This window comes from Nyctibius grandis, chromosome 8 (genome assembly GCF_013368605.1).
Source record: "Nyctibius grandis isolate bNycGra1 chromosome 8, bNycGra1.pri, whole genome shotgun sequence".
In the NCBI taxonomy this organism is placed as follows: Eukaryota; Metazoa; Chordata; class Aves; order Nyctibiiformes; family Nyctibiidae; genus Nyctibius; species Nyctibius grandis.
Genome location: NC_090665.1, coordinates 31194022 through 31221085, shown reverse-complemented (window position 1 = coordinate 31221085; position 27064 = coordinate 31194022). Strand labels below are relative to the sequence as shown.

Genomic DNA, 27064 nt, shown 5'->3' with positions numbered 1-27064 from the left:
GCCGGCCTAGGAGCTGCGGCTGCGCAGTGGGCGCGGCCTTTTCCCCCCTGCTGCGGAGCGCAGTCGTTGTGCGGAGCGGGCCCCGGCCTAGGCCTAGACCGGACAGTACCTGGCACGATGGTCAGTACCGGCCCCCGCGGGACCCGTGCGGCGGTGGGGGGGGCTCTGCCCGCCGCTCTGCGCCCGCCGCGCGGCTCTGCCCGCCCGGATGGAGCTCGATTGGCCCAGGGCCGCGGTCGGCTCCGGCGGCTCCAGCGTGGCAATGGCTGCCATCAGTGCCGAGGCCGTGCTGTAGGGTGGCTTGGGGCCCCTTGGTGGGGCCCGGCACGGTCTGGCCCGGCCCGGCCCCGCTACCGTCCGCGCTGCCGCCCTGGGCCGCGGCCTACCGGCCCGGTGCGGCAACAGGCTGGGTCGGGCCCGGGCCGCAGGCGCGTGGCGGCGGGACGGCGTGGGAGGGGGCGGGAGGTGGGCGGCGGGGCCGGGTGTGACAGAGCCCCCCCTGCCCCGCGGCAGCTGGCGCCTGGCTGGGGGGCCGGGGGGTGCGGGTGTCTGACGGACCGCCCGCCTACCTGCCGCGGGACTGCGTGTCTGAAACGCTGGCAGGGGTTGGGGAGCGATGTCAGCAAAGCTCGTGGTCTTTGCTGCATGGCGGGGGGCGGCAGGAGAAGCCGGCTCCGTGGCAGAACTCGCCAGAGAAATAACTGGCTGCGGGGCAGTGACTGGGAATGACCACGGGTACTGCTTCGGTCCGTGCAGACAGACGTTCCCTTAGCAAATACCATTGCTGGTTTTCTTTGGAAACTATGAAGTTATGGGGAGAAGCGTGCATTAGTTGCTGTGGGAAGGATAGGAATTCTGGAGTTTGGGTGGGGTTTATTTTATTTTTATGATGCTTTTTTAGTCTAAATGGATAAGTAAACATATTTTATTCCTGATTTCACTGGGGTGTTATTCATAGCAGGTTTAATTTAGTTAGAATGGTCTTGGCTTACATGGTTATATGTTAATAACATCTAGTTATACTTCTTATTCAAGGGGTTTGTGAAAGTTGTCAAGAATAAGGCGTACTTCAAGAGATACCAAGTGAAATTCAGGAGAAGGAGAGGTATTGTTAAGTTCCCTGTAACATATAATTAAATGTCATTGATGAATATTCCTACTTTTTTCATGTTTTCCACACTATAACTTATTGTTTTTCAGAGGGAAAAACCGATTACTATGCCCGCAAACGTTTGGTAATTCAAGATAAAAACAAGTACAACACCCCTAAATATAGGATGATTGTGCGTGTTACCAACAGAGACATCATTTGCCAGGTATGGTCTGTGGCACTTGCTGCCTACTTACCAGCCTTCCCAGAGTGAAATAAACAGAGGGGGATGGCTGAAGCAGCTGGGGATTCTTAGGCTTGATCTGAGCAGTTTTTATATTGTAAAATAGTTTCTTAGAGGAGAACAATCTTTAAGGTTGACACAACTTCAGTAATAAACCGTATTTATGATACAAAATAAGTTTTACGATGTTCTTCAGCAAGGTTATTCATAATGTAAGATTGTACTGTTTTAACAATGCTGAGATAAGTAGATTTTAGGGAGAGGGAAGATTTATCTGTTTTTTTTCTGCGGTATTTAAAGTGCTCTGAAAAGAGGGCCTTTTTGCTTGACTGAAGACAACAAAGTTGACTATGTGACCTGTCAGCCTGCATTGATTATTGGACTGTACCTAAAGGTGCCTTCTCTTCTGAGAGTGTTTTTTCTGTGCTGTTATGTGGATCATATGAAGCAGGTAGGCCTTATGATGGCTTTCCTGTGAGATTAAAGGAGACTGGGAAATAAGAATAGTAGGTGCTTTTTCATGCTTATTAAGTGTGCAGTTGTGTGTTGCATCACAATGCACTTCCTCACTGTGGTTCACTTTCTTGTTTCATTTTCTCAATGTTTTGACTAATTTTGAAGTTAAAAACTTAGATATATTTGTTCTATCATAAATACATGTTGTTAAGCTCAAAAAGAAGTAGCTAGAGAAGTTTAACTGTCTTGTCTTTCTTCATAGAATAATTATCTGTTGAGAACAGCAGAGAGTGCTGTTTTTACAGTCAGTTCGGATGAAACTATATGACCTTGACAAGGTTATTTTATCTTTGAAACTCAAAACAAAAATCAGTGGTGGCAAGTGCTTACATCCGACTGTGATAGTGCCTTTCCAGTGTGTAGGAATCCTGCAAAAAGGGGACAATTTTTGGATGTAGAAAGGAGGTGTGGGAGTCAAAAGGAGAAGGTTCTGGATGTGAAACGAACAGTAGAAACATTATCTGGTAGTACTGCTTGTCTCACAGGAGACCCCTGAGATTATGAAAATCTCAGACCCATTAATAAAATCATTCCATGAGGTTAGTAACAATGTTATCACAAACTCTGCATCAGATGCTTTTGCATTTTTCTGAGGAGCGTTTTATACTGTGTTACATGAGAACTACATGCAGAAGTGGGACAGCATCCATCCACACCTATAATGATTCTTTGAAAGTTTGCTTTTGTAGGCAGTTTCCTGGCCTCTTGATGTATGTGGAGAGGTAAACAAAAGTTGTTGCTGACATACATTTTCTCTGGCCTAATACAAATTTGAATTCTTTGCGTCTGTACTTGAGGAGTTAATTATGCCTTTAAAAGAAATGAAAAACACAACCCACTGAGCTTGCATGCAAAGCTCAGCAGGTTGCTGGACGTTTGTATACAGAATTCCTATTGGCTTAAAGAGATGTCAAAGAAACAATAAATCGAGCCCAGAATAACTGTGAGAACAGTAACAGTTGTTTTGTTGTCAGATTGCCTATGCCAGAATCGAAGGCGACATGATTGTCTGTGCTGCTTATGCCCATGAGCTGCCAAAGTACGGCGTGAAGGTTGGCCTGACCAATTACGCAGCAGCGTACTGTACGGGTCTGCTCTTGGCACGCAGGGTAAGTATCTATCAGGTTGTCTGGAAGTTGCTGCTCTGTTTTTCTGGTTTTCTTACAAAAGGGAAAGCCTGCTTTCTTAAGGGGCGTGTTAGTATAGATACCTGACTCTGTGGGCTTCTCTAAAGATTAATTTTTGCTCTTTACCATATAGATTTGATGGCCTCTTGTGACTGTCAAATCACAGTGAGAAGCGTGACAGCATGCAGTTTCAACTCCAGCAGCCCACTTTTAAGTCTCGGCACTTAAGTTTGGTGGAGGGAGGGAGTCAGGATAAAAATGTAAGAAATGTACCTTGAAGAGTTTGAAAACATGTAAACAGCATCCATCCATTTTCCATATGAGCTCATGAGTAAGTCTTAAGTTCACTGGTGTACCTGTTGGAACAAAAGGTTAAACTTAACAGACATGCTTACCATGATGGTTGTTAAAAGCTTTGTTATTAGTATGCAGTGCATAATTTTTGTAAAGAAATTTGTTAAAAACATGAAGATTCTACTGCAAATTCGTGTTGTAAGGTGGTGGTGATTTTCATTTTGTCAATAAATGGAAAGAATTTCAGAAGTGGTTTTTTTTTTTTCTTCCCCACAGCTTCTGAATAAATTTGGTCTTGATAAGATCTATGAAGGCCAAGTTGAAGTGACTGGTGATGAATACAACGTGGAAAGCGTGGATGGAAAGCCTGGTGCTTTCACATGCTACCTGGATGCGGGTCTTGCCAGAACTACCACTGGAAACAAAGTCTTTGGTGCTCTGAAGGGTGCAGTGGATGGTGGTCTGTCAATCCCTCATAGGTAATCTAATCTGGTCTGTTGGGAAGAATTCCTTTAGAATTAACCTGAGATGCTTCTGCATGTCATAGTCTACTTATACTGTCACTTTATGTTGAAATAATTGTGTTATGACATGGTAATGATTATGTAGCATAGGTTCTTGGGTGAGGGTTTTTTTGGTTGGTTCATTGGTTGTTTTTTAATCCAGAAGTGCAATTCTGATAGTGCTGTGGGGAATCTTGCACCTATGAAGAGATGCTATTAATTTTTTTAGCAATTAAAGAGCCATCTTGTTGCCTTTACTTAAAATCATTGATTGAATGCACTTAAGTAAATATCCTTTAGTATTCTGTTAAGTCTTTAGCAAACTGTGTGTATGTATTAATTTTACTATGAAGAGCTGTGCATACCAGGTACAAAACTATTGACATTTGCTACAGCTGTCAATACAATAGTAGGTCTGAGCAGTCCACCTGCACTTGAAATTTCCACGTGGAAGTTTTGACAATTCCTGGCATAGACTATGAATGACTGAATCAAGATTTTTGGTAGTGTTACCTAACACTGATACTACAGTTGACCGCTTCTTTCTGCTAGCAGCAGTGGGGAAAAAAACCTGAGATCTGTTGTGTATTTTCCTACCCTTTCCCCTCTATTCATTCTTGTCTAATTGTCCAGTTTTTCTGACTTGGCTGCTACATGATGATACTCCCAATGACTGAACACTGTAGTTGGTCCACAGGGTGTTCATGATGTACTGCACTGTTTCAAGACGGGACTGATGGCAGCTGAGATGAACTTAAAACTTCTATTTATTCATTTTCTGTATCTCCATTTTTAATTAGGGGGTCCTATCCCTCAGTTATCTGTAGGAGAATCTGATGTATCAGCCATCTCTTTGTGGAACCTAGCCTCTGAATTAGAGGATTTGGCAGTATGGCTTAATCTGACTAACTGCTGTTTCACAGTACCAAACGTTTCCCTGGTTATGACTCGGAAAGCAAAGAATTCAATGCAGAGGTTCACCGCAAGCATATCATGGGCCAAAATGTTGCAGATTATATGCGTTACTTGATGGAGGAGGATGAAGATGCTTACAAAAAACAGTTCTCCCAATACATAAAGAACAACGTAACACCTGATGGGGTAAGATTTATCTGGCTGGCTCCTGTGCATTAATAGAGATGCTGATGTCTTACTTAGGGCCTTCTCTAGTAATGCAAATAAGCTTGATCTGTAAAATAATGTGATTCATGTTGTATGTTATCCATGCAAAAAAAAAAAAAATTCCGTCCTTAAGGCCTCTGTAGTATATTGTAGATCTTTTGAAAGTGAGATCTCTTTTCCTGCTGTGAAGCTTAACATTCTACCTATAAATCTAAGCTTACAGGACTGCATTCTAAGCTAGACTACTTTTTTTTTCCTGATAGGGAAATTAACTCGAAGTTTCTATACACGCTACTCACTCATTCCTAATCCTGCAGCTGTGGTGGTTGCAACTGTGAGGATGTGCTGTAGGTCAAATCTGTTTTATGATTTGTGTGACCCAATAGGTTGTTCTGGGTCACAGGTGAATACAGAGTAGCCCAAGCTAGCTCTGTTGTAGAAGCTAGCATCTCATGAAACTACAGAGAGCATAATATGTCTTATTTTAGTACTACTTGGAAATTTTAGAGTATTTTGTACAGAACACTAGAAGATCTGTAAGGTTACCAAGGTGCTTCTTTCAAGTGTTACACTCCTGTCAGATGGCTTGTCTTGCTGCTTGTAATGTTCTTGCTTGGTTTCCCCAGTTAGTGCTCCTGAAGCTTGAAACAAATGTTCTCATGTCCCCTTTCTAGGCTATGGAAAACTTAACTTCATTCTTTATCCCTTTATTTCTATAGGGTTTTGTTTTTTTTGTAAACTTAACTAATTGCTAATTTTTGTAACTTAGTCTTTACTAAAAAGTAAGTAACGTTGTATTGTAAGGGACAGCTTCATCTATTTTACTAAACAAACAATATTTATAGCTTGTATTGCAATGAAGTGGGTCCAGTTATTCTTTGTACATCTGGAAAATTTTTCACAGCTGGGGTCTAGTGGTTCTTAATTAACTACCAGCAAAGGTATTCTTAAAATGGGTGCCATTATGGAGCCATAGTTGTCTTTGGGACAGAGCAGCAGATGATGGGGATCTTCTGGTACCTTCTGCTACTGATATATGTAACTGGACAGATCACTTCCATTTTCCTGTCTTATGTGTTAGAAGAATAGTCACTCAAGTACAATGACCTGCTATATGAGCTGTCAGAAATTGCTGTTTGGGTGTAGCCTCTGCTAATTTATTTCTGTTACTGCATCCTTGCGGATGATGCAGGGACTGTCATGGTTCTTGCAAGACTTGTTAATCTGTGGCTGCTTTCATAACTACTTCTACTCTTTCCCTCTTACTAAACAGCTTCGTAACGTGTAATAGAGCAGGGTCTGAAAAATGGTAAGATTACATGTCTGGTGACAGAGTTTGTGTGGAGTAATTTTGGTTTAATAAGTAAACATGAAGTATTTTATTCTAGGCAGAAGTAGAATAACTTTATAGGCTGTCTTTTAATTTAAATGTAGGGAAGCTATGGCACTGAAAGTAGACTTCAGCAGAAGTAGTATTTCAACTGCAAGATGCTAGCCTGTATTTATGAGACTTGTAAGTAGTCTGTAGTTACTCTATAGCCTTGGTTCCCTAACTGTAAAATAAGGATAAAATTACTTTCTCCCTTTAGTGTCTAAGTTGTGGGTTTGGCTATGTATTACAGTGATAGTAGGAATTTCAGTATGCTGTGGCAGTGATCTTCTGTATGAAGAAAGTGTTTTAAAGGCAACCACACAAAATTACAAGCTGTATTGTGATGAAACCTGTTTCTAGTGCATGCTCGGGTAAGGGTGTCTTGGATTTTTGATACAATCCTACATCTCAACCACTACAGAGAATTTAACAATTTTTTTTTTTTTTTTTAAGATGGAAGAAATGTATAAAAAAGCCCATGCTGCTATACGGGATAATCCTGTCCATGAAAAGAAACCCAAGAGAGAAGTCAAGAAAAAGAGGTAAAACTCTCGTACTCTTTAATATGAATGTGACTTCTCTGTTTAGGTTAAAACAAGTACTGTGATTCACATTGCAGTTGTGTCAAAACTCACATGTGTGTTAGATCAGATTAAGATACAAGCATTTCTGTAAAAATTTGTTAGGAGTTAACATTAGCAGTAGGAATCTAAAATTTAAGAGCCCTCAACTGTATAAAAAAAAGTAAAAAGTAGAGCATGCTTGTGGCCTGAACAGCTGTAACTCTTACGTCTGTATCTTCAGGTCTTAGTATTTTCAGTGTGAAAGCTGCTTCTCTTCAGGAGAGGACAGGCTCATTAATCTGTCAGTACTAACCTATTTTGATTTTTCAGGGGTCTGGGAGAAAAGAAATAAAGGCACAGCTATTGAATTGGGCTTGATACTGTCTATACTCTAAAGAGTACTGAGCTTACCCCTTGAGGAATGACACTGCTGCAATCTAACCATGCCTTTTTGTGGTGCCCTAACTACAGCCTTAAATAGTTACAAGGAAATACAGCGTGTTACAGATGTGGGATTATGTTTTAGCGTAGCACTCTTAATCACAGTTCTGGTGCACTGCAGCTTTCTTAACGACCTTTTTGCTTATTTCTGCCTTGGATATATCATACATTGTGCTTACATTGCAGATGGAACTGTCCGAAGATGTCCCTCGCCCAGAGGAAAGATCGTGTTGCTCAGAAGAAGGCTAGCTTTCTTAGGGCCCAGGAGCGTGCAGCTGATAGTTAAGACAACTTCCACAATTTTCTATGAAGCTTTGGAAAAAGTGGCAATAAATTTATTGAGTAAGCAACTGTGTGAGACTGGCTTATTAATACATCTTATAAAGATGCAGAATATTTTTTATGATCTGGATATTCTATCGCCTTAAGTTTTTTTTTCCCCCTTCGAAGTACTGTATGAATTGAACTCCTTCACAGAGGAGAAGAGAGGTGACAGACCTCAAAATCAATTCGATTAATTTTTGGCATGACTAGTATCAAAAGCCTAGATCTAAGAACTTGCTGCTTCTAATTACAATAAGATTTTAAATTTTTAGGAATACAAATGGCAACACTTTCCCTACTGTGAGTTAACTGTAGCTGATACAGGAATACATGTCTAATTGAAGTATTTTAGCTTCCTCCAGTAACTGAAGAACCATTTCCACACACTCAGCTCCAAGCTCTGGCTGCTACTGAAACAAGTACTTTCTTAAGCTAAATACTTCAGATTATTTAGTGATCACACAAGAGAATTAACTTTTAAGTTGCATATACATGCTCAGTTACAGAGGCCTTGACTTGCCCCTATCCCTTATTTTCTCCTACACCTCTGTTTCACAGGCACTTCTTATTTGTTTCCCATTAGACTTTAGTTGCTTGCACAGTTAGAACAGGAGTCAAGTAGGCTACATAGAGGAATGTTTTGCTTTAAGATCTTATAGAAGGTAAGTACTGCTATTGAAAGAGAAAAGGAGGCCTGTGATTTATTGTAAACAAAAGTGTGCGGTTTTTTTCCAATAAAAGCTCCAAGTTGATGCAACAGCAATAAAAATGAACATTCTGTACAGCAAACTGCACAATTAAACATGTTTTCCATTTGTTTAAAATACCCAGCATCATTTTGGATTCGATGATCTTTTCTGCCCCAAAACCTAGTAGCAATTACAGTCAGATTTTTCCACCAAGAACATGACCACTTTACATTTGAGTGCATTGCTTGCTACAACTAATTAGCTCGTAGTTGGAGGACATTATCAAGTTAGAGACAATAATTAGCATTAGCATAGTAATTGTTAAACTAAAAAGCTGATGTTTACAAAACACTACACTCTTAACCCAAGCTGCATACTATTACAGATGGTATGGCAAAATGACTTCATGTTGGTCCTGTACTTCGGTTTAGTCATTCAAGGAATGCATTTAATACAGGATACCTAAAGCAATTAACCACCTTTCAAATATTTAAATAAATCTTGTCCTTCTTACCTATACTGAAAACGAATTAAGGGGACAGGATTTAGACGTATATGGATGACTGCCATTAAAATCATTAAGGATTGAACTACTTCACACCTTAAGCATTTATAAATTAAACATTAACAGATAAGTATTGACCACAGTATTAAGGCGTTTTATGGTCATCCAATTCTGCATAATTGTGAACATACATGTAAATCTGAGAAACAGCAGGGATGCAGATTAAATGTGGTACAGTGGTCATGCCATGGGGAGTGCCAGGATCAGATGTTTTTTATTTACTCGAGACTTAACAACTCATAAATGCTACTAGAAAACTGACGCACTACAGGTCACTTACATTCCACCTCGTTCCTAGCTGTTACTATCTCATAGGCTTCCATTTAAGCAATATTCCATGATCCTGAACAATCCAGCTTCTGTCCTACAGTTCAGGTCTAGCTCTGGCTTACATCCTGCAATAGTTCAAGACGATTTAAGTAGCTAAATTTGGAGGAACAGTAAAGAGTCAAGACTTCATCTGCAACTATTACTCATTTCACATGTCATACAGCAGATTCATACACTATGCAAGCTTCCTTTTTAACTGATAGGACATTTCTGCTATCAGTATTTTTAAAAATTAATTAACTTCAGTTCTTATAAAATGGCTTGGTCCACAAACACCTTCCTTTTCAATATTTGCTACACCTTAATTTGTGTTAAATGGTTCAACTGACGTACAATAATAATCTACAGTTTTTGAAATGAATGTTGACATCGCTGCTAGACTGTATACATGATTTTAAGAAATGACATATTCTAAAATTCTTGGCTCCCAACATGGTTCATCTTATCAGGATTTAATTAAAAAGCACTGAGCTACTTAAACATTCAAGATGTAAGCATGAGGTAACAAGGTGTAAACAGAATCTGATTTAAGTCTCATATTACAACCTGTCAGTTCTAGAATAAAATTCTAGTTTTCCATAGTTTAAAAATTATTAATGTGCAAATTCTGCCATGCCAAGGTATTAGTAAACTTCAGTCTCACAGTTCAGTTTATTCACAACAGCAGCTTGGACTCAGACACATTATTTGCAGTAGTGGTGGTTCTTCATAAAACTACTTAGGATAAAAATCTTTTGCAGGTGTTTCACAAGTAAGCAATGATTTTCACAGAATTCTTAAGATGTTCCATCAGTTGATGTGGTGGCACAGTGAATACTTTCATCCTGTTCAAGATCTGACAAAGTGCACAGAACAGTCAAGCATGCAGGGTTTTTGTTTCCATAACACAGCACTGGAACACTATAAGTGCTTCTGGCCTCTGACCAATCATTCAGTGGCATGTTCATTATTTGAGAAGCCCTGTCATAAGGTACTGACTGAAGGGCAAGAGTTAAAGAGCCATTCATGAGATCTGAGTAAAGAAACATCTTTAAAAAATGCTGCAGATCGTTTTTATCAAATGTGGTAGGCCACCTCTAGTGGCAGGCATCAATATTATCTTCTGCTGGTAGAGAAGCTAAGAATCATTTGTATGGGAAATTTTCTTCCACAGTAAAGTTTTTAAGTTATTGAGTATTAAAGAATGCTCCATTTCCATCTGATTTGCTGTGACTTTAAGGGCAATACACAAGTACAGTTGTTTTTCTAGTTCTTCATGGATATCGGAAGGAGCACCACGAAGCAGATAGTCTTTAAGTAGCTGACAGGCTTTTGCTAAGTTTGGCTGAATTACTTCTGTGGTACATCTCATTTTGCTTTGGTCACATAGAGTTCTACAGTCTGTACCATAAATACAGTCCAAATCTGATTCACACTGACGATCTTTAATTATTTCCTTCAAATTTGTTTCTGGCACAATTTTTCTCATGTCCATCATTTTCAAATCATATTTATCATTATATCCCAAGTTTTTGGCACTTGTATCACACATAAGAAAGTTTCCATAGGGTCCATGGAAAATGTCTTCCACAAATTCTAAAAGCCCTATAGCTATTTTTGCCTTTCTTGGCCATGATGGAGTAAACCATTGGTCCATGCTTCTTCTAAAGCCAGAGGGAATGAAAAGTTCTATAATCCAGGGAAGGCTGATTCCATAGAGAGAGGTATATTCAACTCTTTCAGTCACATAGAGATCCCCACAAAAACCCATCAACTTGGGAGTATGTTCTTTATCCTGCAAGATCACCATTAACAGAAACTCCTCTAGCTGCAGAAGTGCCCATGCAGATTTCGCCTCTGGCAAAGAAACTCTACCATCTTTGTTTCCATCAGCAACAGATAGGATGAGATTAACCAGTTCTGAAAGATTTCCTTGTTCACCCAATTTTGCCTAAAAGCAACAAAGAAAAAAGATTAAGTATGATTTCATTAACTGCCACCAATCCACCTGTCATTCTACCTCCTGTTACTCTCCTCCTATGGATAGTATGGTAGGGTATGTTATGTTCTAGTTTTCATTGGTTATAGACATTACAGGACTTGCTACCAGATGCCTGAAGAGCTTCCTTTTTGTTGTTTTCAAAGGCACCAAGAACATGATCTTCTGAAAGTACTAGTGTTCTTTACGTTTCAAAATGCAAACGTTAAAATTCAAACATTGTTCTTGGTCAGATCAGTCTTCAGAAAAATCATATCGAGTAGCTTGTTAAATATTCTCTCAGAAAAAGTATGTAGAATTCAAATGTTTAGATCAGGTTTAGTTTTCAGCTGATTAAACCTTACAGGTGTAGAGAAATTACAATATCAACTACATTTTGGCCAACTATAAAAAGTACCAAGACACACTGGGTGCAAATCCCATACGATAAGCATACTGAAATACTTAATTTTGTTGTTTGATATAACCACTTGCATTGTTTCAATACAGAGAAAGAAGCCATTGCTAGACTCAGAAGTGCTGCATTTCAACTACCACCAGTGCACACAGAAAGTCAGATAAACTTTTTCCCCAAATTTTCCTAAAAACTGCTCTAAAACACCTCCTTCTCACCCATTCTTAGGGACAAAGCTACTGTAATGCATGACAACTGTCATCAGCTTTACATAAATTATATGTGTGTGCATGTGTACACATATGCTCACTTAGCTAGAATAGCATTATTCCTGTCACTGGAGAGATAGGAGCTATGAAAATAGCAAGATAATTTTAAGAAAGAAAACTCCAAATCAGTATTGGCGCAGCATCAAAGTGATGACTCTCTATTATGAAAATTCTGTGGAAGCATTAAAGCAAGAGAAATAAGTATCACATTAATATAACATAGAAAGAACTGGGAGAATGGCTGGTCATTCTGGTTAGAGATACTCCTGCTGCTCCGGTAACATGGTAACTCTTCCCAAGCATGAACAGGTTTCAAATTGTGCTTCAGTCTTTGTACCCGGTTACAATAACCCCAAAAGCAGCAAAACAATCTATATTTTTAATGTATTTCCTATACAAATATAAGTGAAAGCTGTAGACAGGCAAGATGCATACCAGCTTCTATCTGTTAAAAAGTAAGGAATAAAACCTGATAATTAGTTACTTCAAACTTCGAGATAAGCACCTCTGGAAAAAACTATTTTTGTGCTGATTATTTTTCTAACATGCACTTGAAGGCTCATACAACAGGGCATTCTCTCCAGCTGCAGGAAAACAAGCCTTTCTGACAAAATAGAATAAATAAGCATACACGTACTTTAAAAACTCCATATACCATTTCTTTGAATTTCTCAACAGTGGTTCCTCTTGTTGGTTTATCAAATAGGACTATTTCCTTCCTTGGTTCCGGGTCAGTACCAAAATCAAGTTGAGCATCTTCTTCCATCTGGCATTTTATAACACCTTGCAGATTTCCCCAGATTCCTAAATACATCTATGCAGGAAAAGAAGGGAAAAGGTAAAAAACACTGTAGAAGTCCATTACCTAAAGACCACCTGTACTCCAACCACTGCTTCAAGTGTCAAGTAGCAACACAGATTAGAAAACAGAGTCCTGCGTACAGACAATGCACGGAGCACGTTCAAGCAATGGCAACTTCAAGTACAATACACTACTGCCGGTACTTAGGAGACACTGCACTGTCAAAATACGAAGACAGCTCGATAAACAGTATATTGGCATTACTACCATCTTTGCATAGGTTGTTAAAAGGCTGCTGCTTCTATTTGGGAAGCAGGATGGCAGAGTAGTATGCTGTACAAAAGTATAGGTATTCTGTCAAAACATGGAAGGATCTGGTACATTATACAGATGTTTATAAAATATATGTATTGGAAAATAATATACCCCTCTACATATAGAAATGATGTATTATATACAAGTGTATTATATATAGGTACATATTATATATATTACTAATAATATATAGTATACCTATATATTCTCTCTATATAGGTACATTATATATCTAAAGATGCTCTGCATGTCACAACAACCAGAGTTTGAAATAATCTGTATCAAATAGACACAGCTTGCTGGCACTAAGGTCTACTTGGTGTTCTAGAGAATGACATTTCAGTGGAAAATAATAAAACTAGTTTGGATGAGTAAAGCCTTACCTGGTTTTTGGGCTTTGTTGACAAACATTTTCCAAAATACAATGTTTCTTTAGCACAAAGACTGCTACATGCTGACCCATCAATAACTCCAGTCTTGTATTTATCGCACTGAAACAGAGAGAAAAATATATAACAAATTGCCCAAGAAAGGAGGCAACAACTGTATCTCTCCCAACACCTGACTCTTGAAAGAAAAATCTAAGAAAACAATTTTAATAACCCTATACCAGAACAATGTCAAGAAACATAACTGGTTTTATCTGTAATTGGAGATGTAATCGTACTTCAACATGATGGAATATCAGAATTTCATTAATTTACATGCGGCACTGATTGAATTGTCTGTGGAATTAATCAGGACAAACACTTAAGAAAGCTGTGCTAAATATACTTACTATTATTTTCCTACAGTCATGTCCTCTGCATAGTTCTGTGTAGGTGGAGTACTGAACATATATAACCCAGCTGCCAATAAATACTACTAACCAAGAGATAAAGAGATACTTCATCCGCACATATGAGAAACGTACCTAGAGGACACAAAGAGAAAATATTCTTTGTAATTCGTTCAGCAGTAGTCAGAATGATAGAAACAAACATGATCTACTATTTCACCTTTAAAAATTTGACTTCCACTTGGTAAAATAAGCAGACTGCATGACATGGAACATTCACTTCCTTCAGTGAGCAAGACTGACAGGGGAGGTCAGTTTGACTTATGTAGGTGGAAGGAAAATTAAGATATAAATAAATAAAATAAAATGTGACAGACCCTCATAGGGCAAGCTAGGCTGCAAGAACCAATTTGATCAAAATCATAAACTGTCAGAGCTCAACCTACTTGCATTTTTCTCTAAGACCAGTTACTTTACCATGTTCCACTACTCGTAAACCAAATCCAACAGACCAGGAATCTGGTCAAAAAATAATCTGTGTTAATGTATAAATATGCAATATATATCATGAGCAGTGTGGGTATCAGGGACAGGTTCCATGTGCCCAAGTCTCCCACTCCTTCCTTGAAATGATACCATTTAGTTATGCAAGTAAAATTCCTCTGTACTAGCCTCACCTTCAGTGGTCTTTCCCATAAACGTATGCAAGACTTTCCTGTTGTTTCTGTGGCCTCACATTTACATTTTTCAATAGGGACAGAGGAAAAAAGTATTTATAAATTAAGAATTGAGGGAGAGCTAAGCGCCTTCTAAGGGAGGAGGCAGGTTTTGACCTTTTTTTTTTTTTTTCCCCTGAGTCTGGTGTGCGAACAGTTTGATTTTCATACATCAGGATTAGAAAAGAATTAGAAAGTCAGGATCAGCTTTAGCAACAGGATATAATGAAAGTGCATGAGAGCAGCTGTATTGGGTCAGCATGAGATCCACTCCTACTAGTATCCTGATCTTCAGCAATAGCTATAAATAGATGCCACCAAAGAGTAAGAACATATAAGATACATGCCAAATGTGCTCTCATTTTCCTCTAGAAGAACTTGCTAAGACAGATGTGATTTTCTGTGTTTAGTAAATCTCAAACCATTTATCTTTCATGAACTTACCCAGACTCCTTAAAAGACACACAAGCTTTTAGCATCCACAACAGCCTTTAGCAATTAATTCCACAGGTCTACTATCCACTGTACCAGGGTCAGGGACTGGACTTCATTTTGCTTATATCTGGTTCATATTAGCTTTGTTTGAGATCCCCTAGTTCATGTATTGGAAGAAATGAGTTATAAACTCCCGTCCACCCTCTCCACATCTGTCATGATTTTGTGAGCCTCCATCACATGCCTCCCTGCCACATCTCTCTTCCAGATTGACAGGTCCTAACTTAGCCGTTCCTCATAGAGAAACCATTCCGTATGTTTGGAAAAGGTTCCAAGAAAGGTAGTAATGATCAGCAGTTTTGCCATCACATACATACATACCAAGTTAACCCATCTCACACATACTAATTTCAGATGGCTCCACCTGCATGGGAGAAAAAGCACTGAAATAATTCCAAATTACTACAATTTGGTAGTACTTTTCTTAAATCACAGTAAATTGAATACCTGGCTTCAGCTTAAGTATTTTATATTTTAGAAAAAAATAATATTACTAAAGAAAACAATCTTCCACAAATATAGGAAGATCTTCAAAGATGCATTTCCCTTTCTAAATACGTAATTTATTTATTTTTAAGGGAAGTAAGATCAAAGAAGCAGTTCTAATCAGTTGAACGGTAGCTTGGTTTAGCACCTATCACAAGAACTGACTTTTTCAGACCTTAATAAAAGAAGTATAATCCCCAGGTATAGGAGTCCTGTGGTTCTGACTTTTCCACTGTAACTCATCTCATGATTTAGGGTATACTTTCACACAGGCACTCACTGTATCCAAACACTAAAGAGGAAGTGTATCTTGACCCTATATAGATCTGTAAGGAAAATCAAGTCTCGAAGAGAAGCAGGAATGCAAGAAACAATACAGAAAAATTACTAGGAAAGATGATGCATATGGCTAAGCCATTAGTTTTATATCCTATCATATTCCATTTTATAGCGTAACGATTTAAAAAAATAAATGGGTAATTGTGAAGCAAGCGGAAGGTGCACACAAAGTGGTTTAGATTGTTAAAGACAGCAAAATGAATATTCCTTTCTGTAATATACACAGCATATTCATGTACCAAAATGTCACTTAAAAATGAAATCATTGTACCCACCCACAGTAAACCATGTTTATAGAATTCTTGGTCTTCTCTAAACATCCATGAATAAGACTAAATACTAAGGTTTATCATTAAATAATGTAAAGGTATTGTTTATGCTGCCTAATAAGTACTATCAGAATTTTGAAAGGCTGATTGGGGTAGTGTAGATGTCTAACAGTTTAATGAAATTACACATCTTTAATATAAACATAGGTTAAGACCCAAACCCACACTTACTAAAAGGAAAAATTATTTTCAAAGATTTGGGCCACTTTAATAAATGAAGTGCTTGAGTACCCTCTTATTTATACATAACTATAGAAGGAAAGGTAGGAGAGAGCTGTACAGGAACATAGGATTGTCATGCTAGACTACACCAATGGTCCACCAATAAAGATGCTTTGAAGAAAATGGGTAAAAAAAAAAAAACAAACAACTCCCATCAAGGAATTATGAACACAAATTTAGAAACCAAATAATCAAATATTTCATCACAAGTTGTTGATTCAGATCATATTTTCTTTAAAATAAAAAAACCTTCTTAACTGCTGGTGACTGAAAGCTCATCATATGCATCATTGTTTTGCTGCTAGAAGCCTCTGACAGACAAACACAGGAGAAGTAAACTTTCTGTAACCAGGAGCTTGAAATGCCTCATACCCTTGGTCCCTCCAAATCAGGGCTGAGGTTAGCAAGGGGCCAGTGTTAAACAGTTAAATAAATTTGTATCTGATCTATGTTTAAGCAGAGGATTTCTGTTTCTAGGACAGCTAGGTCCTCAACTGATTTAAAATTTCAAACTGTTTTTTAGCTTTTACGAAACTAATCAAATGTTTTGTTGTGAAAAATCAGGAGTTAAGCTGAGAAAAATAAAATGTAAAACCTGCTACTGCTTCAGAGTGAACTCTCAGCCATGAGCTGAAAGCTTGGAAAGCTTATGGAGGGAGACTTGGGAGGGGTGGGAGGAAGTGAGTTCTAGAAGATGGCAACAGGATGAACAATATTACCTAGCTTTAAAACAGAGGGAAAACACAGAACTGCAGCAGATGTAAATAAGTCAGCTTTTTTTTTTTTTTAACTAGAAAGACTACAATAATTTATGAGTACTTATAAAAATATGACAACCAACCAGCATGCATTACACCCTTTTCTCTTGGAAGAAATAATCCAAGAAAGGTCAGTTCCAGAACACCCAAAGGTGATTCCAATCCACGCAGCTGCGGTCCTGCCATGTGCCTCAGCTGTGCAACCCTATTTCTTCACTCCTTCACACACAGTCACCTGACTTGATCTTAAAACTACCTAGTTAAAAGAGACAGATACAACTAACTGTTTTTATTCTGATGATAAATCTTGGACCAGATAGTTTCTTCAGCCAGTTTTTCTTTTATGATATTTTATTGGGAGTGTTGTAAGACAGGAATAATTTCTGCTATTTTCTTCAGAACCACAAAGACCGTAGTTGGAGTAACATGTAATTTCCTCTAAAGCATAGTGTCCACAATATGGATACAAACTGGATGGAGTACAAAAGGAGACTATCAATAATGCTGTGTGATTTACAGCACATTTAGAAACAGCTTAGAAAATGTATGAGGAAGCTGGGGGTAGGGAGGACAGAACGGCCAAGAAAACAAAACTGACATTAAGGGGCTGGGGAGCATCAAAAAACAAAATACCATACACAAGCCTTTCCCATTGAAAGAACACTACTAAAATGACGGAATTGCAAGACCTTTTTAGTGCCATTTCCTAGCTTGGAAAAAAAAAAAAAAAAAAAGGACAAACCACCACACCTACAGGCTTACAACATGAAGAATCACAAACTTTACTGCAAGCTACACTACTTGAACAGACTGTTGAAAAGCAGAAGTCATCCTACATGTGAATCAGCAATAAGTGAGAACTGATACTTTACCAGCGGTTCAGAAATACTTCCCCCACCACCAGCCCCTACAGAAGAGAACTGAAATCTTAGTTCAAGCTCAGGTGGACTCAGCCTCATCTATTCTTTCTTCTGGACCATTTTTTGTATTTAGTAATTTACAATTTTCACTTACTAGTTTTTTCTTTCCAGTACCCATCTCAAGCTGTTTCCTTAGCCAGTCTTAGTGTCCCCCTCTTGAACCACACATTATCTGCTATTCTTCCAGTTATATTTCCAGTCTATTTCCATCTGATTCTGCAACACTGGCCTCAGTTCCAGTCTTCCTCTACTGTCTGTCTTCCATTCTCAAGTAAGTTTCCAGCACTACTCAGTGCTTCATCCACTTCTTCAGTTTCTCCAGCACAACTTCTTTCACAGCTCTGGGAAGCCAGCAGTGGCGGTATGGCAAAGCACTAGGAGAGTGTCTCTCTCCCTGTTCTCACTTCCAGAACGAAAGGAAAGCTGTAAGCAGGGCTGATGAATTCTTTGCATAATTTAGTTCTTAGACCCATACTACACAAAACAAACCAAAACAAACCCAAAGAGATCTATTCTTACCCAGCAGATCTGTCCCAGGATGCCCAGGTTACCAGCCCCGAGGCAGCCCTCCAGCAGAGGTCTCTTGAAACACAGTTTTAAACTGAGGTGAACCAAATCAGTAGATCAAAACCATTTAAGGTACAGGATTGAGGGACCATCTCATCTGGATCAGTTGTGAGAATACAAACAGATTTTTCTCAGTCCATCTAGAGAACACAATGTGCTTTTTCTTTGCTACTTTCATACTTTCTGCTGGTTGAAGGACAGATGATACATAATAGTTTTAGCACTTACAAATAAGAGCTACTATAGTATAGTCATGTGGGTTCAATGTCTTCTGTATTAATTTATTTATTTTTATTTGTTCTTATACCACCTAAAAACTCATGGTTTCATAACCTAGAGGGTTTTTTTTTGCTGGTTTCAACATAGTAATAATTCCAATGAGTGCTCTGTAGTACAGTTCCTGAAATTATCTAACTAGGTGAGTCATTAATCTATTTTTACTTTGGCCTAACATTTCTGTAACTAGATACAGCATCAAACAGAAAGAATGACCTTCTTCGCCTTTGCAAGCACAATGAGATACAGCAGCATCTGAAGAGAGGTACAAATGCTATTTGTAATTAAAGCATGGTATTTTGATAAAATCAGATCATATTCAATTACTGACAACTATGCAATGAAGGCATATTCATTAGTTTTTTGTACTCATCTTTTTGTCAGGATTGACTTCTAGTCAACTGAGCAAACAGCTCCGCATTATTCCCACTTCTACTCCCTTGCCCAAATCCTCTGTCGAAGGTTATCACCATATAGCAGAGTCTGTAGAAGCAAACACACTTGGGCCTCATACTCTGAGAATCGTCCTCTTCATGAAAAAACATTTTCACTGGAAGTTTCCAGTAGTCAAACAAATAATGAGCTGGAGTAGCTAAGGTATGGGTGCATGCTCCCTCTGCCACTTTAGCTGTACGTATAGTAAACTAATAGAGCATGGGGTCAGAGGAGCATCTTGGACTACCCCAGCAACACCCCACAGATCTCAGCTGTTAGTCCCCTTACTAAGTACAACTACGATGTGCCAGGCTGAAATGAGAACAGCTGCGTTAACTTCCTTAACTTCTTGCATGCACACTGTCACAGAGCTAACTTAAGAAATTTTATTTTCCATCTAAAAATATACCACCAGTGTAGTGTTGTGAACCTAATCTCAGACAAAGTTTTGTCATGTATTTCATAAAATAAATAAATCCGAAACACAATCATCACACACACACAGAACTCCAGCAACGAGACTCTTGAGCATCCAAACTGAAAAGGATTTTTTTTTTTTAATATAGTTTTTAAATAGCTTATGATGTTCTACATAAATTTGCTGCCAGAAAAAAAAAAAAAAAAAAAAAAAAAAAAAGGGATCTTGTTTGGTCTTTCAGGTGTGTCCTCTTCCTTCCTACCCAACCTCCCATGCTCTTTACTCAGCCTAGAGCTGCTGAGATATATACACTATGCAGATCAAGAATGATTGGTAGTCTCCTGCTCTCCATCCAGCACTTGGCCTACAGCAGCTGGAAAAGCTGACAGATGACATTCCTATATATAAAAGCTTTTTCCAGAAATGTGGGGGGGGTTTTGTTGTTTTTTCATTGGTTTGTTTGTTTGTTTTTTAAGTAAACAGCACTATAGTACAATCATCATAATTTAAGAATTCAGTAGCAAAGCTGGGTGCTTTCTCTATCATCTCATGTACTTTAATTTTCAAGTGTCTTTCATTTATGAAGTTTAATTACGTTTCTTCAAGTTAACTTTTTTGAATCCTACCAGAAGACACCTCATATCTTGACATACCCTCTGCACATTCTTGAAGGAAACACTTTTCCTAAGAGTCCCATTCTTCAGATAAGTCTAGGTCCTATTTCTTTCAGAAAGTAAATAAAAGCACTAGTTAAAAATAAGCTAATAAAATGTTTCCAATCCAAGCATCATAATTTAATTCCTTTAAACATTTAAGTTCATGGCTTTCTCCTTTTAGCCACAAACGGGCAGGCTGCTACACAAGGCCAGGACCAACTATGCAAACCTTGGGTGGGGGTAATCAAGTTAACACAAAGTGTATTCAATTATAGCGTTTCCTACTATCTTCCTCTTCAAGACTGCTATCTATAAACAAACTGCATCCAGAAGATCTATTCTTGCAATATAAAAGAACCTAACTTGCATCTCAACAACAATAAAATTCTGTGCCAAACACATGCATGAATGTCAATATGTACAATCATGCTGATAAAGGTTCAATGTCAGATTTACTCAGCTTCTTTGGGGCAGGGTATAGGGGATCTATTCATATGGTCCAAGTCCCAGTTTACCCCATATTGCATTCTACAGAGCATTTCAAGTATTTCCTTTACATTCTGTTATCAGAGTTGGGAGACAAGGAACATAAGGGGAAATAATTTTTTTTGGCATAAAATGGATATCGCCCCAAAACAAAGAATCAAATCAAGGCAGAAGCTATAGCAAGACACATCCTTTCTTCTGATAAGCACCAAGCCTTCTGACAACTTTAAGTGCTTTCTCTTAAATGCAATTTTTAGTTTTATTTCTCCAAAGAGAAATATGATTTGCCAGAAACTATCACAATACATTCCATATTTTGATACTCAACACCACGCATAAAAACAATCGATGACAAAAATTACATCAGTACAGAGTTTCTGGGTATGTTTACTTCAACATACCAGCATGTCTTCCAGGGCTTTCTAGCTCACAGAAGCCAAATCTGGATCTCTAACTCCATCACACACTTTCAGAGATACAAAGTAACATGAGAACTTCTTTTATTATGTGGAATTCTACCCACAAACACAAAAAGATACCAAACATAATGGCAGGCAGTTTTCAGTGATTCAAGCAACATCTGTGTGAGACAGGAGCTCATAAAACTTAAAAAAAAAAAAAAAGGGTTGCAGATTATTATGAGCAAGCAACCACAAGAAGGACACAACTGTCACTTACAGATACTAAATGAAAATATATGAAGAATTATTATTCCACAGCTGCATTTAGTCTGGAAAATAAGTCTGCAGAGAACAGGATGCTTGGGGCAGAGTTTGAACAGGAAAGATAAAAAAAAAATTTGCTTTTTTCAAATTGATTTTTGTTTTTAGACATGAACCTTTCATAACTATTTAATTACCCAGTCTTTAATGAAATATTGCAGAACACCCACAGGGTGTTCTAAAAATTATTTTCACATCCTCATTTTTACAGACAATTATGACAATGGTCTTCCTAAAGCCTGTCACAAGACTCTTCTCTATAAAATGTCTTCTGTTAATAGAATTACTGAAAATTCTAATAAATTAACTTTCTTCAGTATTTCCCCACACATACATAAGAGGAAGCTCCTATGAATCAGGAATTATAGCAAGTAAGTGCTAAAGATTATCTTTCATCTATTTTAAAGATAAAATAGAGTGATTTCCTTTAGAGACAGGGCAGTTGTGTTTTTTTTCTTTAAACTATTTCTAATAACCCTAATATTGTAGAACATAAATACTCTAGCACACAAAACTACTGGTAAAAAAAAAAAGATCAATAGAAATAAATCTGTCATGTGTAAAAACTGCTTGGGAACCAAAGCTTCTGGGACAACAAACCCTCTTCATTCCTCAAAGTTTCTTGCCAACCCCTTCCATGCACCTTTGTAATATTAAACTTTAAACCAAAGTGCTATTCAATGCAATTTTGTATTAAATGCATACAATTTAGTACAATCTCTGAGACCAGCAGTGGTCTGCAGGCCTCGGGACCAGTGCAGAGTATTGACCATATTCATAGCACAGGAGAGAATACTGTATATATGGGTTTATCCAAATTTGTCCTCTTTCTCAGGCAGAAAGAAAATTTGTTTGGGACAGAAAATCCTCCCTAAATGCCATCTGACTACATCATATACTTGGCAGGAAGTTCTGGAGAAGCTAGATTTATTTAGGGCTCAGCACTGTGCCAATGCAGTCGTGTAGCTTTTGACTTGCAAGAGACTTACATCCTGCCAGTTCAGAGCATGGACAAGAGCATAAATCTGCTTACGGAGACCACAAGGTTCCACTCTCTTTGATTCAAAGGGAATTACTTTTCTAATAAGGACTTCCTCATCACGTTCAGCAAAAGGCCCTATCAATATTTGGTTTCTTCCCATACATTCCCCCTACCAAATTTCCACTTCCTCCCCAGAATCAGTCTGTGAGCAGACACACTTGGTCCACTTCATCTCAGAAGTGTCAGAACTGATGCGCATGTGCTGTACTAATGCAGCAGGGCCATGGATTTACTGAGCCTGGTTAGGTCACATGTGAACTGCACCCTGAATACAAACGACTTAATGCACATATGCTATGCAGATCGTTTGAATGCCTTTCTGAGCAAGAAGTCCCAGATAGAGATTAGGGAGCAATACATATAGACAGAGTTCCTTTGGAGTCATGACAAACTGCTAGGAAACATTTTTAATAAGAACATATTCAGGGCAACAGAAGGACTGAGAGTTCCAAAATTATCAAAACAGGAAAAAAGTGTTCAAAACCAGGAAACACAATTTCTCTTTTCTGTTCCGCTCTTCCATCAAGACTTTTAAATATGAGCCAGGGAATGCAAGAATGAAGGAAAGTACTTGTAATGCTTAAAAGGATATTATTACAGAGTCGACTTCTTCCCTCACTTGTATATTCTGCTAAGTCATGTGCATTGAATAATAATCAGACATTCATCCTCTGGAACACAACTGGAAAACCACTTCTGGCAAAACTCAAGCCTGGATACACTCCAAAGCATATGAAGAGTAGCAGAGCAAAATGTAACATAACTTGCCAGCTTTTTGGTAAATGTACTTTTTATATAAAACATTTTTATGGTTAAAGAGTATGAAAGTGTTTGTTTAGTAGTACAGAGAGCTTAATTCTGCAAAGTATTCCACACAAACATAGTGCACTAAATTTCTCCAAATCTGAGCTGCTCACTCAGTTTGTTTTACATATTAGCAATAGGAAAGAATAGATAAAAAAAATTGTAGGCTGATCATGTCAGAAATTCCATTTTGTTCTCTGTTCAGGTTGGTTTATGGATCATAGGATGCATTTCAGGTAGGCTGACATGATGTCTGAGAATATTAGCCGACGCTGTCTTGGATGCCATGTACTGGACACATTCACATTTTTAAGAGCAGATAGTGCACGCTTAAGATTATTCTAGTGTCTTCAATTATTTCTATCCCGAGTAATCAAACTGAGTGAACAAGAGTTGGAGATATCTTCTGAAATAAAATAATGACTAAGATGGAAAACAGCATGTTTCCCCTTAAAAGGTTAAGCAAAACAAAACAAAACAAAGGTACCAAAATCTTAGAGGAAATAGATGATACAGGAAATTTCTATTATGTAGGGCTTTAAAACTTGTTTATTCTTTTGCCCTTCAAAGACAGTCTCTTGTACATTACTGAATTCCATGGGACAACTCTAGAGTCTGTAAACTTGGCCCAGAATCTCCAGAGGCCAGAAAGCTTCCAAGCATGCAGGTGTTCTTTACATAATTATTACCATGCGCAATCCTGCTGGCTTGCCCTCAGCCTCATGATACAATTGCTAACTACAGCTATCCGAAAGAACTTCAGGACAATGTCTCCCAAATTTGGGACACTAACCTCTCCTTGTAAAACATAAATCAAATCCCAACAGTGTTAATCACCCAACTGTAAAATCCTATAAATGCAATTACATTTTTTTTCTTGTATTTAGTAGCATCTAAGTTTGTCAGGTTTAAAGGGTTGGGTTTTTTTTGTTTTATTTGTTATACTACTGCTACATGATTTGCAGTCTAAGCAATGGGAAAATTTTGTATTTCAGAGTTACTGTTTTGTGATGATACTTTAACATTGTCTCTGTGGGTCCCTAAACACTACCTTGTGGGCTGAGATAAGAGATCTAAGAGTTCACCCTGCTCCTTTTACATGAGCTGATACTTGGCAGCACATCCCTAGCCAGGAAGATCATCAACTGATTACCTATGGATCTAGCATTCTGCATAAAAGCTAAAGAACATGTAAAATAACAATAGAACATTTGCCGTAGAGTATCATTTGCAAACCAACTCATAGCATCCTGTTCCTATTACAGCTGGAAAGCTAGAGCAGGTATTAAGTTGTGTCTCACAAAACCCAATGTTTTATCAACTCACTTCACAACACAGTTTGCAATAAGTCTGGAACACCAGCCAACAAAATTTGGAAGTCACTCAGCAATACCTTCCATTGTACAACCATCCTCTCAGGTGTGCTACTTGAAATACTGCACAGCAATATTGCAGAAATCTTTCCATCTTGCTCATAGCTACATCTCAGTGAGTTAGAGTCTAGCATTTACTTAGAGAGCATTGGCTTCCTTGGAGACAAATCTCAATAAAGCACCCAGCAATTAATATAGTTAAACCACAACTACATTTGTCATGTATCAACAGTAACATGCAGTGACAAGAAAAGCCAATATATTGATAGCTTGCTGCCATTCTATGGATGCATCAAAAATCAACATACATTCATTGTCTAACACAGAAAAATACGTTAATATTCACAAAGCCACTATTAGATCTCCTAAAACAAAGCTGTAGAATATTCAAATGCAGCTTCCAGTATAAGAAAGTACAGTCAGAATTATTTTTTAATCTGCTATAAAAACAAATATTTCACTTCTCTAGCTTTTCTAATAAATGATCTTGCTGTCCTCCTCTTTGTCAGCGGATTTTAAAATAACATATTTTGCTTGAAAGGCCTTAAAGTAAATGTTGAGACGAAAAATGGAGAAAAATGTTATCAGACATCACCAGATAAAGATCACAAAGAGACTTACCATCGAGGCAAAGGAAGCAAACGATTTGGAGAATCCTAATTTGAAAGGTAGCATACAAATAAAAATTAATTCATCATCCGTATCAGAGGCTTTCTCCTATGGGAATCCAAATGGTGTACAAGTGTCTACTTCAGTAAATAGATTGAGAGCAATCTTTTCTGGTCTAAAATTCAAGTGACACTGACCCAGATACGCAGATACATATCATAAAACAAATACTAAAGAGAGTAAGATTATACCCGTATCTGTACCCTTTTCCTTAAATGTTACATCCCATTTCGGGTACTTCCAAGAAGAGAACAAGACTGGAAAAGTTCCAGACGAGGAAGAATTAAAACATTCGACACTTTAAAATGCATCAGGATGAAGTTTACATTTTTAATCTAATGATCACAAAGCATTTAATAAGAAATAAACAGATGATGAACATCTAAGTAGCATATAAAAGGAAATACTGTATTTATCCCCTCCAACTCAACAAATGCTCATTTTAGTAACAATTTAATTAAAATATAATGCAACAGATAAAAAGGAACCCCCAAGAATAACTCTTAACGTACCACAAGGTCATAACTAAGATTTCACAGTAGAACTTCCTGCTACATGACAGCCACAGCACTTTCAACCAAAACATCCTTACACAGATAGCTTAAGTAATACAAACGTGTACATGTATATGTAAATACAAAAGTGCGTCTATGAACGCATACACAAATGCATGGAGCAACTCGCTACTGGACAGCAAAGAAATGTACCCGGCACTAATTCTTTTAGGACACGTGAGAAAATCGAGTCTGCTCATGCAAGCTCTAGTCCATCCTCTGATTTACACGGCCCCGGCGGCAGGTGTAAAGGAGGGACATGTGGAGAGCCCACATGTGAGCTCACAAGTCTCTTATGAGCCCAAGGGGACCGAGGAAGCCGGCGGGCAGGATGCCGCGTAACAGGTCCTGCCGGCGAGCAGCGCGGGCCGCTCGGGGAGCGCGCTCCGTGGAGCTCGCTGCACCCCGGAGGCGGCAAGAGAGCCCCGATCCGACTGGCGGGAGGGACGGCAACAGCCCCCGCGGCCCCCGAGGCCGCCCGGCACCTGCTCCCGTGCCCCAAGCCCCGCCGCCAAGGGGCCCGCCGGCCGCGGCTAGCGCCTCAGCTCCGGCGCCGCGACCTCCCGCCGGCCGAGCCGCCGAGCAGCAGCGCGGCGCGGCCGAACCCCCGTCCGCCGCCAGGCGCCGGCGGGAGGGAACGACGGCCGCACCCGCGCCGGGCCGGGAGGAGCGGCGAGCCCTGCGGGGGGCGCCCGCTCCTGAGGTAACTTTGCGGGGGAAGGGGGAGCGGGGAGGGAAGCGTGCTGGCACCGGCCTGCCCGGCCCGACACGCCTGCCGCGGGGGACGGCCCGCTGCCGGCCTACCTGCGCGTAGTGGGGTTTCCTGAGCCAGGCCCCCGGGAAGAGCCGCCTCGCCATGGCAATCACACATCCCCGCAGCGGGCGGCGATCGGAGGCGGAGCGGCGAGGAGCGCTTCCCCGCCTGCCGCTGCAGCCGCGCCGCCGGCTCGGCACGGCACGGCACGGCACACGCACGGCGGCGGTGAGGGAAGAGGGAGCGAGCGCGGCGGCGGCGGCCGTCCCTCAGGCACCGGCCGAGCGGCAGCAGCTGTCAGCGGGAGAAAAGGGCGGGCAGCCGTCG

At 39.3% G+C, this 27064-nt stretch overlaps 2 protein-coding genes and 1 non-coding gene across 5 annotated transcripts; 2 read left to right on the top strand and 1 right to left on the bottom strand.

Annotated features, from left to right (window-relative positions):
• On the top strand, nt 1-7622 carry RPL5 (ribosomal protein L5). Its single transcript, XM_068406987.1, has 8 exons — nt 1-120; nt 1036-1105; nt 1201-1316; nt 2825-2959; nt 3548-3750; nt 4698-4875; nt 6722-6810; nt 7459-7622. Exons 1-8 carry the CDS (start codon nt 118-120, stop codon nt 7556-7558), a joined length of 894 nt encoding a protein of 297 aa, XP_068263088.1. The 5' UTR covers nt 1-117; the 3' UTR covers nt 7559-7622.
• LOC137666892 (small nucleolar RNA SNORD21) lies at nt 4424-4518 on the top strand. Its single transcript, XR_011048709.1, has one exon. It is a non-coding gene; the product is annotated as a small nucleolar RNA SNORD21 (small nucleolar RNA).
• On the bottom strand, nt 6798-27064 carry DIPK1A (divergent protein kinase domain 1A). 3 transcript variants are annotated; one of them, XM_068406984.1, is made up of 6 exons: nt 26788-27064; nt 25382-25477; nt 13717-13851; nt 13322-13429; nt 12459-12635; nt 6798-11110 (listed from the first exon to the last, which is right to left on the bottom strand). In XM_068406984.1, exons 1-6 carry the CDS (start codon nt 26839-26841, stop codon nt 10298-10300), a joined length of 1383 nt encoding a protein of 460 aa, XP_068263085.1. In that variant the 5' UTR covers nt 26842-27064; the 3' UTR covers nt 6798-10297. The 3 variants fall into 3 exon arrangements, with proteins under 3 accessions (XP_068263085.1, XP_068263087.1, XP_068263086.1); XM_068406986.1 differs by lacking the exon at nt 25382-25477 and adding an exon at nt 15249-15291 and having other exon boundaries at nt 26788-26842; XM_068406985.1 differs by lacking the exon at nt 25382-25477.